Here is a 17,561-nt window from a genome sequence, read left to right as displayed (position 1 = left end):
CCATCCGATCCAAGGAGCAACCGACCGACCGACAGTGACAAAAACAAACTCTCGTGAGAAAACGAAGCAATGGAACAAAGGCGCTAATTAATCGTTCGTCTCAACTCAATCCGAGCCAAAAACCAACGGCGCCGTCAAGAGCCCAAACGAGATGAGACTGAGACGGGCACCAGCCACGCCGACGCCGCCCCGTGCTCCTCTAAGCTTTTGCCCATCCGAATCAGTCTCCTAGTCAATCTCCCATTTTCCTCCTTGATTGTCCGAACGCGCAGGAAGCACAGCGTCGAGAAACCACGCTGCTCTTCTAGCCTACTTAACACCAAGCTGTCTAGGTCGCAAAGGGAGCGCCACCCTTCCCTAAGACAACGGTGCGCAACGAGAGGCAGTGCTTCGCAGAGATGGCTGATGCTGACGGCCAATCAAAGGCGCCGCGTCCCTTGCATCAGTCCCCTTTCATACGGCCCTAATGCAACCAAGATCGGCCCCCGGCACACCCCCTCGGAAGGAGGGGAACAAACCATTGCCGGATGACATCGCCAGAACCCCAAAGGTCAAAGCCAGCTGGTCCTGCCTGCTCTATGCTTGTGCAGGGGGTTGGAGCACGCAGGATATCCAACCATCTCTCTCTGTTGTGACCTACGCCGCACCCGCCGCGCCCCCCATGTACGAGAGAGGCCATTGTCGTTGGTCGTACATCAAAGTCCCTCCCCCACCCGGGCCAAAATGTCTGCCCACGACTCTCCCAAACGGTACAAGTCCATATGCTATTATGGGTTCAGGAAAAGGAACCCAAACTCCTGCTTGCCAAGTGCTTCGGGCGCACACCATCGGGACTGCAATCTTGACGTCCAGTCACTTGGGATTGCCAATGCTCGTATTGTCCCCTTCACCTGTTCAAGTCAGGGGCACCACGCGAGGATTTCGGAGACCAAGGCCATAAACTCTGACTAACAACTAACATAACCTTCTTGGCTCTCATTTCTTCTTTGTCTGAGTCCTATGTGACGATCCCATTGCCAGTCGAGCAGCGACCGCAGCCGTACGCTCTCTGCTTGTTGGTGACAGCATCCCCGCAAAAGGCTCTACTCTTGTGGACGTCCCGTGCTGGCCCTGGTGGATCGACACATTGCCGCCTCTTTCTTGCGACATCAAGCCATTGGCACTCAACCTTGCGAGTTGCAAGACAGGCTACTCGTACAGCACGATCCTCCTTGCTTTTGGTCCCCCTATTTACGGAGCCATCGAGAAAAGGTCAGTGCTAATGAGATGCCTGCCACCCCATGTCGCCCGAGAACCCGGCCGCCGCCGTCGGACGCGGCACATGGGCAGGGCGCGGCGCCTGCGACCACCTCCTCCCCAGCCCTCCCCCCGCACCGCTCGGCGGGTTAGCCTCAGACTCTCATTTCATCTTTTCTCCGGGGCTTTTTATGCCCCCCAGAAGGCTTGTGGGTTTCGACTTGGCGTTGCTGGCTGGATATAAGTGTATCCCTCTCCCATAACCTTAAACCCGATCCCACGATAGCTCGTCCGTCCACCTCAAGTCACTCGCTTTCACACCGCACTACCAGTCAAGATGCTTATCAGAGTACACTCACTTCCTATCCTCATGGCCATGGTGGCCTCTGGCGAACTGGCAACGGCCGTTCCCTTGGAGTCATCGTCCGCCTTCACCACCAGAGACATGGATCGTCCTCGATTTGGGAACGTCCCGTATGGCGTCGACATCACCCACTGCACCGTCAACGGCAAGGTTGCCTTGACGTTCGATGATGGCCCCGGAGAGTACACTGAGAAGGTTCTTGATACCCTTGAGAAGAACGGCAACATTAAGGCTACATTCTTCCTAGTCGGCACGAACGGCAACAACGGCATCGCCAACTCGGCTTACACCCCTCTTCTCAAGCGCATGCTAGGCGCCGGCCACCAGCTCGGCAGCCACTCGTGGAGCCACAAGGATTTCAACACAATCTCCCGTGATCAGCAGGTTGAGGAGCTTCTCAAGAACGAAGAGATCTTCGCCAAGACTCTCGGCATGGTGCCCACCTACTTCCGCCCGCCCTACACTCACTGTGATGACAAGTGTACCTCTACTCTCAATGATCTGTCCTACCACGTTGTATGTTGTGCTACTACCTCGCCCCGTCGTCCACGCACTGATATTTCATGACAGACCGACTATAATCTCGACACGAAGGATTGGGTTGACGACGGCGCCAACTCCAAGCAGACCTACTCCAGTGCTATCAACTCGGCAACCCCCGCTAGCTCCTCCTTCATTGCGCTGTCCCACGATATCCACACCTTCACCGTCAACGGCTTCGTTCAATACATGATCGACGTTGCTAAGGAGAAGGGCTTCGAGTTCACTACAATAGGCGAGTGTCTTGGTGACCCAGTTTCCAACTGGTACCGCGACCCCAAAAGCGGTGAGCCCTGGAGTGGCAAGGAGGAGCCTAAGCCCACAACGACCAGCAAGTCTGTGGCCCCCGCCACTACATCTACCAAGGAGACCACATCCACCACGGAGACCCAGGCCACGGCCTCGACGACTGAATCGGAAACAGCGAAGCCTTCTGTGACTGGCAAGACCGCTTCCGAGACCGAGGAGCCTGAGACGGAGACTGAGAGTCCCACCTCGACCGGCGCCAGCCCTCCTACCGCCACCCGGACCGTCGACGGCGGCGCCAACATCGGCATCCCCGTGACACCTACCGGTACGACCGCTACTCCGAGACCCACCAGCACCAACACTATCGTCGAGGTCAATGCCGCCGGCCGTGCCATCTTGTCTGCCGGTGGTGCTCTCGCTGGTGTTCTGGCATGGGCCATGATGATTTGACCGCCTCAAGTCCGAGTCACACGCCAAACACCCCATACTGGGGTGGAAACGTAACATTCTTGTAATATTTTGGGTAATCTTAATTTTGGACTCGGCCGAATCGAGGAGAATCGAATGTTAAGACGGAGACGAGATGAACACATGATACCACGCCACCCACGTAGTCGAGTTGATGTGTAGTGGACACACATGCATAAATAGCGGCATTGATCATTCGGAATTCAAAAGCATTTTATTTTACAATCCTTGATGATGACATTGTATTCATCTTTCTTACAAGTGGCAAGGGTTCTCTGGAACACTCCGTTGGATCGCCTTATTACCTCACGCAGTTCATACAAGCATATCACCACAGTAAATGCTCCCAAGATCAAACCCATGCTCGAACAAGTCATTCCACGGTATGTCAGCGCTCGGCGTGGGCTGCGCTGGACTCTGGTCCAGCAGATGATGCCCATGGCCTTTCAACCCAAACCAGGACATGAACTCCGTGTCAACCTGGTTGTTCGCAGGATCTGGCACGCAGTCGAAGAAGACCAGCGTCGCTCTCCCTAACCTTTCGATGATCTCCACGCTGCGCTCGACGACGGCTCCGCCATGAGAGATGTTGTGGAGGAGAGTCGTGCAGGACCTGATGTTGGACTCCACGACCCCTCGCGTTAGCTCCTGCCGTAGAGCAGCGCTGGCCCGTAACGAGTAAAGCATCGTAACCCCGGCCATGAACAGAGAGGTGAGGGCGACGAATGTGTAGGTGACCTTGTTTTTGGCGTACAATGCGCCATAGCAGCTTATTAGACTGATCGACGAGTCCGCGCAGTGGCGCAGAGCGTCCACCGTGCTGATTGGCGAGGCATGCGATGGCCGGTAGAGATTCATGATTGCCTGATGGTACGCGATTTGGAACCACTCCGGCGTCTGGTGCATCGAAGCCGGGACAAGATAGCGCGGTGCGGAGACGAGCCACTGGTTCAGTCTGGTGTGGTGTTGGACGCGGATGACGTCGATATTGGTCCCGGCTAGGTTCGTGTCACCCGCTGAATGGAGATATCTGTAGATATCGGCGTTGATGCGGCGCAGCTCGATAATGTGGAGGAATGTCGAGAGGTCGTTGACGGTGAGTCCGAGAATGAGCTGGGTGTTTTGGTCCGGGTTGGCCAGGATGTCGTCTGAGAGGGGGAGGGGAAGCGGCATTGTGATGTCGGCGTCTTGGATCCCGAGCGGCAGGCCGAGGGACATTGAGATGCTCCTGTCCATTGTGTAGACGCACCAGAAGAGTCGCTTGTGCATTTCTGCCTCCAGAGGCTCCTTTGCGGCGATCGCCTCACGGCGGTGCAAGTTCATGCCGATAGCGAGCCGAAGAGCTAGCCCGGTGGCGCACCACAGGTTTACGGACTGCGGCTCGTTACTGCCGTAAATGCAGAGGAGGAGGAGGCTTTGGACGCAGTCAAAGTCCTCAGCGGCCAGAACACCTCCAAGCGCGCCTGCGGCAGATTGAAAGAACTCTTCCTGGAGCCTGCGGTGCCGCTCATTATTGCGGCCCTTTTCCGACGCTGCGATGGCCAGTACAATGTTGACCTGAAATAAACATAGCTGACTGAGTGTCTCGCCTCGGGAGAATGGTAGGAAGTGCTGCTCGAAGAACGTCGGCTTATGCAGTACCGGAAACTGTGGCCACCGGCGACTGAAAAACTCCCCAACCAGGTTACTCTTATACTCCAGGCCCGGATCTACATTATTGGTTGTGCATTCGGGGGTCGTCACGGTTGATACACCATCCCATAGCCGTGATGGACTGTTCAGGAGGTTATCTTCGCCACTCCTCGACGCCCGACCCCCGGGAAATGTGGGACGAAGTAGACGGTCGATGTGTGCGTTGCACGTCGCATTCCTCGTAAAAGGGAGTTGCCGAGATTCGCCGGCCGGCGCAGCAGTTGAGCTTCTGCCATTCTCCGATAGGGGCGCCCGCAGAAGATCGGAATCGACAGGCCCGCCAGCGGCCGAAGCCGTCAACGCCTCGAGCTGTTTGATAAGACTCTCCACCTGGTTCCGGAGGCGATCACACTCGCAGTCCGGGTTCGCAATCCGTACAAGATAACGCTCCGAGGGCACGCATGACGTGCCTATCGCGGAGCACTGTCCGCAGATCGGCAGCTGGCCATCGCACTGTAGCCGGAACCCCTGTCAGTGGGACGGTGTCAACATCGGGCATGGGATGCGTACCTTTTGCTTTCTTTTCCGACACCTCTCGCAAGCGGCGATGCCTCTCTTGAGGCCCCGTCGGTGATTCGGCCTTGAATGGGTCCCGGGCCGCAGCGTCGAGGATTGGTCGACATGGGTCGGAGACGACGCCGGGGAGACACCCTCCCCGCAGGTGGCTTCGGCCATGTTTATGGAAACTATTGTTATTTTTAGCCCATTCACCTTCCTCCTTGTTGAGTTTGATAACCCCAGTGGAGTTGAAACTGATCGTTGCGACTTACCGGAGTCTGCACTGAAGGTCTTCGCGAGCGATGAGATTGAAGAGAAATTCGGACTCTAGCCGTCGGATGCATCCGATCGGAGGGTGTGGAGCACGGTTCCGGAGAAATCCCGATGGCGCAATGGACTTTGCTCGTGTGGGTCCTTTCTGTTCGGGCTCTCTGGTAGTCCCATCAGTCATCCACAGTCTGAAGAGGAGACGCTTCGCCGCAGCATGATTGCGACAAGATCAAGCAGAGGCACTGTTTGAAGCATACAGAACGTGAAAAATCACTGTTCACCATTGAATGCCCATCCTCCAGACTTTGGACGTCGCTCACCCGAACGCACACAGCAACTTGTTGAGTCAGCAGTAAACCGAGCATGGAACTAGGCGCTTACATTTGATAGCTGCGTCTCTCGTCGCCCCAGCGTTTCGTTGCCGAATTCCTAAGGATGACGCTCTCGCCGGACGGCTGGGACACTCATGTTCACGTGTTCGACTCAACAATCGGACCCTTCTCGTCCTCAAGGTCGTACACGCCAGCCCAGGCAACATTACAGCAACTGTTAGGGTTCAGTTCGGACCTCGCACAAGGACATACTTTAAACATCGTCCTCGTCCAGCCGTCACCATACGGCACTGACAATACTGTTTTGCTGCAGTCAATGAAGCGACTGCGCGAAAGCGGGAGTCAAATGGTCCGCGGCATCGCGGTTGTGAACATTGACAATGTTAAAGACGAGAAGCTCCGTGCATTGCATGAATGTGGCATTAGGGGTCTTAGAATCAACAAGCAGGCGGATGGTCACAGCATTGATGTTGACGACCTTCGAAGGGCAATTGTGAAGACTGCTGCCCGGATCCGATATCTTCCCGGCTGGAGGATTCAGTTGTTCTGCGCAGGATCAACATGGGATGGTGAGCTCAAAGTACGAAGACATGGCGCACGAGATTCGCTGATGACTCAGTCAGATCTGTATGAGACAATATCTACCCTGCCAGTTGAAGTCATTGCCGACCACATAGGCGGAATACGTGGCCTTTCTAAACTTCACTTAGATCCAGCCACCCAGAGTACTATCGATCCCAGAGACCAAGCGGGCTTTGAGTCTTTAATCAAACTCGCAAAAGCATCGAAAATCATCATCAAACTGTCCGGGTTTTATCGACTTTCAAACTTGCAGGAGTCTGGGTACGGTGACTTGGAGCCGATCATCAGGACTTTGGCGGAGACTGTCCCTGATCGCCTGGTCTGGGGCAGTGACTGGCCTCACACTGGCGAGGGGAAAGACCGAATAATTCGGGGCATCTATGCGGTTGAAAGCTTTAGAGACATCGACGATGGCCGGCTTGTCGAAATCGTTCGAAAATGGATGAGGGCTGAAGACATTTGGACGAGGACATTTGTTACGAATCCGAAGCGGTTTTATGGGCAATGATGACACATTTGACGACAATCTGCTTGGAAAGTGATACAGATACAAGCACCAGTCAAGCTTGAAGTACCCCTCTCCGTGCTCGGAATATAGGCGAGCCCAGTTCATTCAACTTTGCCTGTGTTGTCACGAGGAACTAAATTGAGGCTCTTTGCTGTCTTCGGGATTATCCGGCGCTGTTTCTTTCAAGGGAGGATTTTGTCGGAATTGGTCCGAGCCGGCCAAGCTCCGCCGTTTCAACCACTTAAACCTCGGTGAAGTTGGGAACAGCTCCAAGGACAGCGCGCTCAAATTCTAGAAATCCATTTGAGTGAATATGGCATCGTCTCACGGTTTTGGTTGCAAGTTTGCCCGGCAGCTTACGCCCTCTACATCGACCGCGTTCACAACTTACTCCCGGCCGACTGGGCTTTCACATGTCAAGCATACAGTGCAACTGAGGCTCCAGAGCGGTCTCCCGGCGGCATATTACAGAGGTGGCACGTCTCGTGCGATAATCTTTCATCAAGACGATCTGCCCTCAGACCATTCAAAGTGGAATGAGATTTTTCTTGGAAGCATCGGTAGCCCCGATCCATATGGCCGCAACTGGGTGGGATGGGCGGAGGCATCTCTAGCCTGTCAAAAGTCTGCGTAATCGGGAAGAGCTCGCGACCAAACGCCGATGTCGACTACACTTTCGTCTCGCTCGGAATCAAAAACACCAATGTTGATTACTCCAGTAACTGCGGCAACATGAGCGCGGCTGTTGGACCCTATGCTGTGAACTCTGGTCTCGTCGACGTATCCCAGGGAGCCAAGGAGGCAACAGTACGCGTGTTCAATACCAACACTAAAAAGGTCATTGAATCCACCTTTCCCCTCGATGGCAAAGAAGCTGCGGACCATGGTCATTTTCCCATCGATGGTGTGGCAGGGACGGCGGCGAGGGTGCAGCTCAAGTTCCTCAACCCAGCCGGATCTCGCACTGGAACACTTTTCCCAACCGGCTCCAAAGTCGATCGAATCGAAGGATTGAGTGTTACTTGTATCGATGCCGGCAACCCCTGCTGCTTCGTCAGTTCGGATGAGCTGGGCGTCGACGGCGCCATCAGCCCACAGGAAATCGAGAATCATCCTACTTTGGGACAGACGCTCGACAAGATTCGCCGCGTTGCCGGATTGAAAATGGGCCTTGCAGATTCGGAGGAGAACATTCCAGGAAGCGTACCCAAGATTGCTATAGTGTCAGCGCCAGACGACTCAAAGGATAACACGCTGGTGGCGCGAGCAATGTCAGTGGGTCAACCACACAAGGCCATACCTGTCACTGTCGCGTTGGCGGCAGCGGCAGCGGCTACTGCAAGTGGCACGATCGTCTCCGAGTGTGTGAAGATGGGGTCTGATACTAATGGCGACATTACAATTCGCCATGCTAGCGGAACCTTGGATGTTGCCGCAGACTACGATAGCGAAGGTGCGCTTCAGTCTGCCACCGTTTACAGAACTGCTCGCAGACTTATGGAAGGAAAGGTTTTCTGGAAATAATCGTTTTTCAGGTGATTGCTTATATCCAAGACTAGCAGTGGACTCGCTTCGAACCTGATATTGACGCTAAATTCTTTACTCACTGCTAACCTCAGCGTACATACAACCTCAGTCATGGACCATGTATGGACTTCTCCTTGCCATTGAATAGCGGTAGACTGTTATTTATGAGCAAAATTGATTAGCTAGTTTCTTAATGTTTCATAAATTCTCCAGTAATCATGCCCCAAATACTCTCCTCTTACTTTTATTTTGATCGCAGTTGTAAAACAATCGCTCTTGAAGTGTCATTGAGTGTCAAGAGTGACGCGATCGACTCTGTAGCATAGCTCTGTTTGACACATCAATTAGACGATTCCCTGAAAGAAATTTTGTTACATTGTATTCGAAAAAGCAATACAAAAGGTTTTAGTTTATCAGCACTGGAAGACGACGTCTTTGTCGGGCCGAGTCTTATCGTTTCTAGCAGTCGCAGATGAAATCACAACGCTTGCCACTGCAAGGATAGGAGCCCTTCAAACGCAGCTTTTCTGGTTTAGACACAAACTCCGCTCCCTGATGTCCGTCTCAATATCATATCATGTAATAGCTTTAATACTTCCGCAGTTCCCACCGTTACGGGGCTAGTTTTAGTCGTATGCGCGGCTGGTGAGCGTTAAGTCCGTTGATCCCGTTGATCCCGTTGCCAAACGTCAGCATATTGCATCGTCAACAACAGCTTGAATTGAGCATAATCGAGAGGGCCACTTGATGTTGAGTCACCTACGTCGGTTTACTCCATCTAGTCTAATTACTTCGTGAGCGCTCGCACCCTGTCTGAATGCATCTCAACATGTACTTGTCGTACATTTAGTCATCATTTGTCTCTCAGTCTTTGATGAACAGGAGTCATACACTCATCGTTGATTTCCTGACAATACACACCAATTAGTGTATATGTTGTTGATTTACTAATTAGCATGTGTTGGAAGGCATCAGATAGATAGGGAGCACAGCCCGGTCAGCCACACCTTGGAAGATGGGGCCAACCTCACAGCCACGACAAAGGGCATATCCCACTTCACCTTACTGCTGGTCGCGCAGTTAGATCTCCCATCTTCATACCCAATACAACCACCAGCAATATCACCACTTTGACGTGATCGTTGTTACCACTCGTACGAGTATCACCACCTGTGAGACCAACAGCATGCTTGTTGAGGCTCTCGAATTCGGTAATATCCAGATTGTCGATGCAAGATAGAACCGTCACAACCGAATGTCAATTCTTAAGGCCGATAATTCCGGCAGTTTAATCTCGAACGCATTGGGTGTTGTGACCCCTGCTGCCATTTGAAGACATTTCGACCTAACCAGGATGGACCATGCCACTACATTTTCAACAACTTGGTCTTTCTTTCAATTCCCATATGATTGTCTAACTGCAACACCAACTGACGGGCCTACACGCTGTCTTTGTAATAGTGTCTTGTAGAAGAAACCGGCCATCGTTACACTACATTAAAGGTTATTGCCCGCCCTCATCAAAAGGTCACTGTCTCGGTTTCGTTTATGAGTAAGCTCTTCTCTGGGGAGGAAGACCCGTTTTGGTACTTCACTTCTGCAATGTTCGATAGTGCCGATCGGGCCATATGATACAGGGACCCGCGATGGAATCCGCATGGACGGGCCTGCGTCCCACTTGTGGTCCGTTGAAGCTATGGATGGGTAGAGATTGCATCCACCACACCCTGAGACCGAGTTCGATCACACTGATATTAACCTAAAGTCCATTTGTTTATCATGAGAGGGGGCGGAGCACAGACAGTCCCGGGTTTGATGGCATCATCCGGGCTGCTTGACAGTGAAACCCTGCATGAGTTCCCGGACTTTAGTCTATGGCCGAGTGGCAATCACTCCCTACGCACCGCCAACACCTTCTCTTTGGATAGCGGCGCATCAACAGAGTTGATATAAAGGTGATGTTGTCGAACACTGTCTAATGTTGGGTTCTGACATTCCACTCAAGGGTCCTGTACTCACTTTACCATTTTCAGATCCCGAAATTGTTTCCGAAATTCCCATCAGTAATTCTAGACTCGACAGAATGTCCGGCCTACAAACTCTCTTCGCACCGGCTCCAGAGCCCAAAACCGAGCTCGGTCGGTATCGCGTTCTGTCCACTACCGCCGGTGTCAGGGTTTCCCCGCTCTGCTTGGGCGCAATGTCCATTGGCTCGGCATGGTCGTCCTTCATGGGCTCTATGGAGAAGGACCAATCTTTCCAGCTTCTCGATGCCTTCGTCGACGCTGGTGGCAACTTCATTGACACCGCCAACAACTACCAGAACGAAGAATCCGAGAAGATTCTGGGAGAGTGGATGGCTGCCAGGGAGAACCGCGACATCATGTTCATTGCGACCAAGTTCACCACCCAGTACCGGAAACATGAGCTCGGGCCTGGCAAATGCATCAACTACTCTGGAAACCACAAGAAGTCGCTGCATCTCTCGGTCCGAGACTCCCTTCAGAAGCTGCAAACAGACTACATTGACCTACTGTACATTCACTGGTGGGACTGGACCACCTCGATCGAGGAGCTGATGGATTCTCTCCATATCCTTGTCGAGCAGGGTAAGGTCCTGTACCTTGGCGTTTCTGATACACCCGCTTGGGTCGTATCCGCTGCGAACACCTACGCCAAAGCGCACGGGAAGACCCCATTCTCCGTCTACCAGGGTCGCTGGAACGTTTTGATCCGCGACGTTGAGCGAGATATCATTCCCATGGCCCGGCATTTCGGCATGGCTTTGTGCCCATGGGATGTCCTTGGAGGCGGCAAGTTGCAGTCCAAGAAGCAGCTTGAGGAACGCAGAAAGGCCGGCGAAGGCCTGCGATCCATGTTCGGCCCCGATCAGTCGGATGATCAGCGCAAGGCTAGCGAAGTTCTCGAGCAGGTTGCCGAAGAACACGGAACTGAGAGTATCCAACAGATTGCGCTTGCATACGTAATGCAGAAGGCCCGTTACGTTTTCCCCATCGTCGGCGGCCGCAAAGTTGAACACCTGGAGGACAACATAAAGGCATTGAGCATCCGCCTTACGGAGGAACAGATCCAAAGGATTGAGAACGTCAAAACATTCGAGATTGGCTTCCCCATGGATTTCATCCTGGATGACCCAAGGGAAGGTGGCCCAACGGCACCTCTGGTGGCTGCTTCCGCTGCGATGGCTTGGCAACCCCAAGGCAAGCCCATTGGGCAGGAGTGAAGGATGGTGGAAGGGAAGGTTCTCTTAAATAAAAGGGAAAGGGCAACTATAACTGAACTCTCAATGCGATTAATTTGAAATGGGATCTTCATTAAAATTACTGTCTGATTTTTGAGTTCGTAAAGTTTGGTCATCATGTCATAAGCTCCGCTGGGTAATTACTAGCCTCACTTCTTCTCATCCATTTCATTTCGGTCGAGTATCTCCTTGTTTGCTAACAAGTGTTTTCTGGGAGTCAACCGTTGAACCGGACGAGGACGAGGAGGCCCCTGCAGTAGACATAGAAACCCCCGAAGAGACGATAGGTAACTTCTCTTCCTCTGCTTGCGGGACGGGCTCTCTCGAGACTCTTTCGGACCTTCTAACTGTGTTTCGAACTCTCAGCTTGATGGCTTCGGGAAGACATCGTGTTTTGATTGCAGTGTCACGCAGCAAAACACGTAATACTGGAATAGTTGCCGCCATGATGGTGATTGCCGTTTCAGCTGCCGCCCAAACGGTCAGCTCCGCTCCTCCGTCTGAGTGTTATGTCAGTATAGGCTTTGCATAACATGATCAGTTATGCAACTCACGGGAAAAGTCGCCAGTGGTGTCGTTCACCGAACGCATGTATGAAGCTTTAACAAACGCTGCAATTCCAGCCCTGTTCCTTGTTAGCTGTTGCTCATTAATTCGGGCCGTGGATAGAACTGACAGAACTCCCATACTCAATGCTACCGACACACCAATCTTCTCCTTTTTACTCAGTTTAAGACCCGATGACTCTTCGGCTGGCGTAGGTCGCATGAGGATTAGCCATGGAATGATCGCCAAGGCGATATCGAGCAGACCAGAGTAAACTTGTGGAACTATTAGTACACTACCTTGTAATCCGGCGAAACGGAAGCTTACCGCTGACGAAGATGCCGAATGAAACGACCCATTTCAGGTCATAGCAAGTTCCATCACTGAATGGTTTCCATCTCTTCTCGAGAGGAACGCACCCTATCCAGAAGGATAGAGCGGAGAATGCGAATAAAATGTTCATGGAAATAATTGAGAACCATACGAAGGCTTTCTTCCAGCCATCACACATTCGAAGGAGCGAAATGGCGAATGCGGTCTTGCTCCAAACTTGGCCGACAAAGGAGCAAGTGATGGAGGCCAGACCGATAACCGCAAGGACTGATATATTGTCGACGGTGATGGGGAATCCAGGGCGGCCAAATCGGGACTTGATGATAAATTCGTTCAGAGAAGCATCTGTTGCAAGAACGACCTAAAATGTCTATATCAGCAACAGCATGATGGAATATTGGCGGCCTCAAGACTCTTACCCAAGACGCTAAGAGAAGTATATCCTCAAATCTGATCTTCGTGTACGAATAAGATACCTTGCAGTATATCCTTAACCCCAAGAACAGAGCTGATATGGCAACAAGGACCCATAGAACCGTTTGTATACCCTCGGCAACCGGATCGTCGTCTGCACGTGCGTTGAGTGCTAACAGGGTCGTATCCAACTCGTTCGCCGTTAAATAGGTTTGGTTGACGGCTCTTGCCAAGGAGCCCAACTCCTGTATCCGGCTTCTTGAACAATGCTCACATCCCGGTGGGGGCACTACGGCCATATTCGGCTTCCGATGGGAATTAGCAGTTGATGAAGTGAAAGCACCACCTTCATGACAAGACAAAGCAACGTTTCTTGCCGGTGCCAGCGATGAGACTTTATAGGGTTGACGAAATATGAGAGCGAGGCTAATCAGCAAGGGAGGACCTTCGCAACATCCTTGGAAAGCACCGGCAAGTGGCGCCGTTTCATTATGTAGACGTATCCACGTGGAGAACGGTGGGCCAGACGGAGGACTACTACGTAGCAAACAACAGCTGGGATGTTGATGACTGTTGAAGCCTTGATCCCAACCTCTTCGCATCAGAATATGACACGGCCACGTCCGATCAAGATCCAGTAGATACCGAGGGCTTGAAGAGGGTGCGGAGGGAAAACAGGGCAGAATTTGGTCTACTTTCTGCTAGGTACTTGAGAACTTTTGATGTTCCGTGCGCGGGAGGATTCGCAGAAAGCACGACCACAAGCTTCAGCCTCATAGGACGGCATCTCTCTCGGCTTTCCATACTCCAAAATAAATCTTTCCAGGGCGAAAAGAGCTCTTTGACCTCCTTCGTCCAGTCTTTGCCGTTATCCACGGCCACTGCGATACAGAGAGTGAAATCTTCACTTCATCATCTTGGTTCACCTCGGACTGTTTGCTGGCTCAGCGAACGGACTGTTTGAGTTATCACCACTGTCACAGCCGTGTCGCGGCTGAGGGGGAAACCGGTGTGCACGTCCTGTGTGGCTAGCCTTGGCTCGTGGGAAAAGGTTGCTTCAAGTAGTTGTTCGACGCATCTGATCAAGGTAATCCCAGCTTTCTGCATCCCAACTGCACCCCAGAGATGATAAGATCACTAAACCGCGCTTCGACTTCCTCGCACGTCCACTGGCGGTATTGATTTTGAATCATCTCTTGTCCTTAATCGGAATGTCGCAGTTCCGCTGCACCGTATTTCCATTCCTTAGACTAACAGTTTGTCACTCTCTCCGCAATAGTAAAGTTGATCAGACAGCATTTTTCTGCAGTTCCATATGGGGAAAGATGACTCAGTGCGGATTTGCGCAATTCGAGGGTATGTCCTGGTAATGTCCTCACTCGGTAATGACTAGGTCTAGTCGATAATGCTTTGGTGTGCATAAGATAGATCCCTATGACGAACTCCCTACTCAGCACCGGCAAGAATGTTTACAGCTGTCAAACGATTCACTTCTCCGATTCAGCTTTGTTCTCCACTCACTTCCGGCCGAGGGATATCCTTGGGCGTCCATTGTTCCATATTGCTGACAAGTCGTTTTAAATAATACATTGTGTCCCCACCACATCAGCTGCGGAAAAATGGCAAAAAACCCATCCCCTATTTTAATCCCCGCATATACTCCGCACCTTAATTGGTATAGATGTCGTGCCAGGAGAATGACCCTCCTCTATATACTGAAGATGATGCTGATGCTTGTGTTTACGCCACATTATACAAGGAGTAGAGGTACCGAAATTTCTAGCAAGTAATTGGAAAAATGCAATAACTTCGTATGCCCTTGTTTGCTTTTCCGCATAGCAGGTGTTTTTGACGGTTTTCCACAGTCGATGATATATAGCGGCAAGTGTAAATTTATACATCCCATGTTTTCTTGAAGTAGCCGACCAACCCATTTGTTCTGCCGGGAGAAATCAATCTAGTCATCTCAAGGACGCAGAGGCTTTTACTGGACGGGAAATGAACACGACCCGGTCTCTTCGACTTGTTTTCTTGCTCGACTAGCTCAACATGGCTCTCTCTTGGACGTTCAAAGTGAGTAACAATACAGCGTTCTACTTCTGTAAAGTGCGCAAAAGATGATGGGACCAGATGAACTTAACCAGAAGATACCTTGTTGCTGTCAGTGGCCCTAGAGCATGTTAGGTATCCTCAACAAAGGTACACCTTGAATGTCAGAACAGTACAAGACGAGGTTCAACGGATATAAAGCTTATGCCTTCAGCCCTGAAATCTATTGAAAATCACAGTTTAAAATCAGTCGCCCCTTGCGACCTGATCCTGTCACTAAAGCTTGTTGGTAGTTAACTCGGCCACCCTGCTTACCGCGCAACCCCACATCCCCCGCACCCCATCCAACCCATCAACACCACCATACCTATCAACATCATCCATTATTCCTCATCCCTACCACCCGCCCAGATGCAACTTTCTGCTTCACTAGATAGTTCAGATCCGCTGGATTCATCTGTGCTATCCACTGCTTCGCCAGCCTTGATTTGCGCGCATCGGATATCCTCAATATTAGCGAACTTCGAGTTAGGACTTAGTTAGACTTTCTTCCTCTTGCTTTGCCGCCGCGTATTCAGCTGGGATCGCAGTTCCTGTTTTTCATGCTCTAGGACTACTAGTCTATAGGCCATTTCACTATAGCCCTTTTAGACCTTTCTAAGTAAATAGCAGCTAGTGTAGATATCATAGGCATCTTGCCCTAGTTGGCTGTATAAGTGTATCTGATCCTGCAGATCAGCAGGCTTGCGCGGGGCTGCCCATGGGACTACAGATACAGCTTCATCCCACTATTGACTTCCTAGCTATCTAGCTGTCTAGCTGGCTAGCTAGCTGTCTAGCTGGCTAGCTAGCTGTCTGTCTGTCTAGCTAGCTGACTAGATGCCTTAGATACAAAGGGACTAGATAAGGCCCTTATCACGTTAACTAGCCACAGCCCAGTTAAATTCCAGCCACTTTATATGATCTAGTTAGTCAAGGCATCTAGACACGCCTTTCTATAGCAGTCTAAAAAGGCCCTTTTTACTAGTAACACTTAAATTGCTATATAGATCTAGATACCCTAGATATTTCCTATAAGCAGACTTTAGAGGTCTAAAGACTAACTAGTCTAAAGGTTAAAGGACATACAACATATACAGCAGCAAAAACAAGAGGTTAATATGGTTCTAAAAGCATCGCCACATAAAGTCTATTATTATATAGCTATAATAGGCATCTAGAACCAACAGTCTAGCCTCGCCAGGCTAGCCAGGGGCGGTCTAAGGGATAAAGACCTTATTCAGCCACTCAAGGGCAATCTGATTAGTCGTCCAGCCAATATCTATAGCTATAAACTACTATCTAGCATAAGGCTAGAGATTCAGAGGGAACCACTACTACTAGACTGACTTGCCCTTATAGATAACAAGGGGATACAACAAGCTACCAGCAGTTAAGACGCACTCGATTAGCGATATCCATGCCCACAATCTAGGCTATTTTTTCTAGATATATCTGGCCTCTACAGATCCCAGCACTAGCCCATTTCTCCCTTTGCCCTCTAGGATACCAATCTCATCCATGTTCCATCAATTGGCTGGCTTAATGGCCTTGACTGCTAGCAGCTCTAGGCGATAGAACCAATCCTGGATAATGTCAGCAGATGCCCCATTGATACGCCTCGCATCAATTGCCCTGCTTCTCTAGGTCTAGATAGATAGGTTTCTGCGTAGGAATCGCCGCATCCACTTCCTCCCAAGTAGTTATTGCCCATCGCCCAGCATACGCTCAGCCAGCCCTTTAACTTGCTGATGGGTATTAAACGCTAATCCTAGGGCAGACTAGGTACTTATCCATCCAGCAAGTAAGTCTTCATAGGTACTAGAAAGCCGCTACAGCCTGGCAAAGGCAGTATCTCTAGATTGCGCGCCATTGAGACGATCTCAGGAACCCCCCATTCGCGGCCAGCCTGCCGGATCCCATACCCACCTGCGATAGCCTGAAGGGCCTGTTGGAGCTCAAACTCGTTATACTGCTTCACCGTACGATAGATAGGATATCCTGAAAAGATGACGTTGTTTGGAGTAGAATGGTAAATGTTGTGGTGGTTAGAAATGAGGGTTGTTGGTGGTGATGCGGGAATTCGGGATGCGCGGGACACTGGGTTGCGCGGTAAGTGGGGCGGCCGAGTTAACCTATCAAGTAACCGACGCCGAGTTCATGTTCCTGAGAGATCAACCTGAGGCAAGCATTCTCGACGATTGTTGTAGGATTGGGGCGCAGTTGAACCAGATTCCCGGCACACAAGCCGGCCAGGAGTGGAAATAATTATATGACGGAAGACAGGCCGTCCAGCTGTTTACCGTGAAATTGGAATAGGTACTTTCGTTAGGGTTTTCATCGGTAGGTATGGTTGTCTGACCAAGAAGCTGCAAGAGGACAACGAAATCTTCGATGCTATCATGAAGCACTTGCTTAACTAGCGCATCGTCTGAAAGCTTTTTAGGCGGGTTTGCCTCTTGTTGATGGTAAGACCTGGGTGATGCATTGGCGTCAGGCGGATTAGTTGGTGACGTTGGTGGCTCACCTACAGAGAGCTCATTCGAGACCTTACCCAAGACACGGGTGCTAGTGGATCTGTTAGGCAGATTCCTCCATTATCGCTAAGGCATCTTCGGCGAAGCCATATGACCATTTAGGCCCGAGGTCACC

At 51.3% G+C, this 17,561-nt stretch overlaps 4 protein-coding genes across 4 annotated transcripts; 3 read left to right on the top strand and 1 right to left on the bottom strand.

The window, feature by feature from the left end:
* Window positions 1–1,606: 1,606 nt before the first annotated feature.
* ColSpa_00396 (chitin deacetylase ARB_04768) lies at window positions 1,607–2,839 on the top strand (the record flags this gene model as incomplete). Its single annotated transcript, XM_049266608.1, has 2 exons — window positions 1,607–2,116; window positions 2,171–2,839. 2 exons carry the CDS (start codon window positions 1,607–1,609, stop codon window positions 2,837–2,839), a joined length of 1,179 nt encoding a protein of 392 aa, XP_049122565.1.
* A 333-nt stretch (window positions 2,840–3,172) lies between these two features.
* On the bottom strand, window positions 3,173–5,224 carry ColSpa_00395 (pyrimidine pathway regulatory protein 1; the record flags this gene model as incomplete). The annotated part of the gene is made up of 2 exons (XM_049266607.1): window positions 3,173–5,017; window positions 5,060–5,224. The coding sequence occupies 2 exons, from the start codon at window positions 5,222–5,224 to the stop codon at window positions 3,173–3,175; spliced, it is 2,010 nt and encodes a 669-aa protein (XP_049122564.1).
* A 2,247-nt stretch (window positions 5,225–7,471) lies between these two features.
* ColSpa_00394 (putative isomerase YraM) lies at window positions 7,472–8,263 on the top strand (the record flags this gene model as incomplete). The annotated part of the gene is made up of 1 exon (XM_049266606.1): window positions 7,472–8,263. One exon carries the CDS (start codon window positions 7,472–7,474, stop codon window positions 8,261–8,263), a length of 792 nt encoding a protein of 263 aa, XP_049122563.1.
* A 2,086-nt stretch (window positions 8,264–10,349) lies between these two features.
* ColSpa_00393 (putative aryl-alcohol dehydrogenase AAD14) lies at window positions 10,350–11,510 on the top strand (the record flags this gene model as incomplete). The annotated part of the gene is made up of 1 exon (XM_049266605.1): window positions 10,350–11,510. The coding sequence occupies one exon, from the start codon at window positions 10,350–10,352 to the stop codon at window positions 11,508–11,510; it is 1,161 nt and encodes a 386-aa protein (XP_049122562.1).
* Between the last annotated feature and the right edge of the window lie 6,051 nt (window positions 11,511–17,561).

Source organism: Colletotrichum spaethianum (assembly GCF_022836535.1).
Source record: "Colletotrichum spaethianum MAFF 239500 DNA, contig01, whole genome shotgun sequence".
Classification (NCBI taxonomy): Eukaryota; Fungi; Ascomycota; class Sordariomycetes; order Glomerellales; family Glomerellaceae; genus Colletotrichum; species Colletotrichum spaethianum.
The sequence above is the reverse complement of the archived record's forward strand: the minus strand, read 5'-3'. Positions and strand labels throughout refer to the sequence as shown.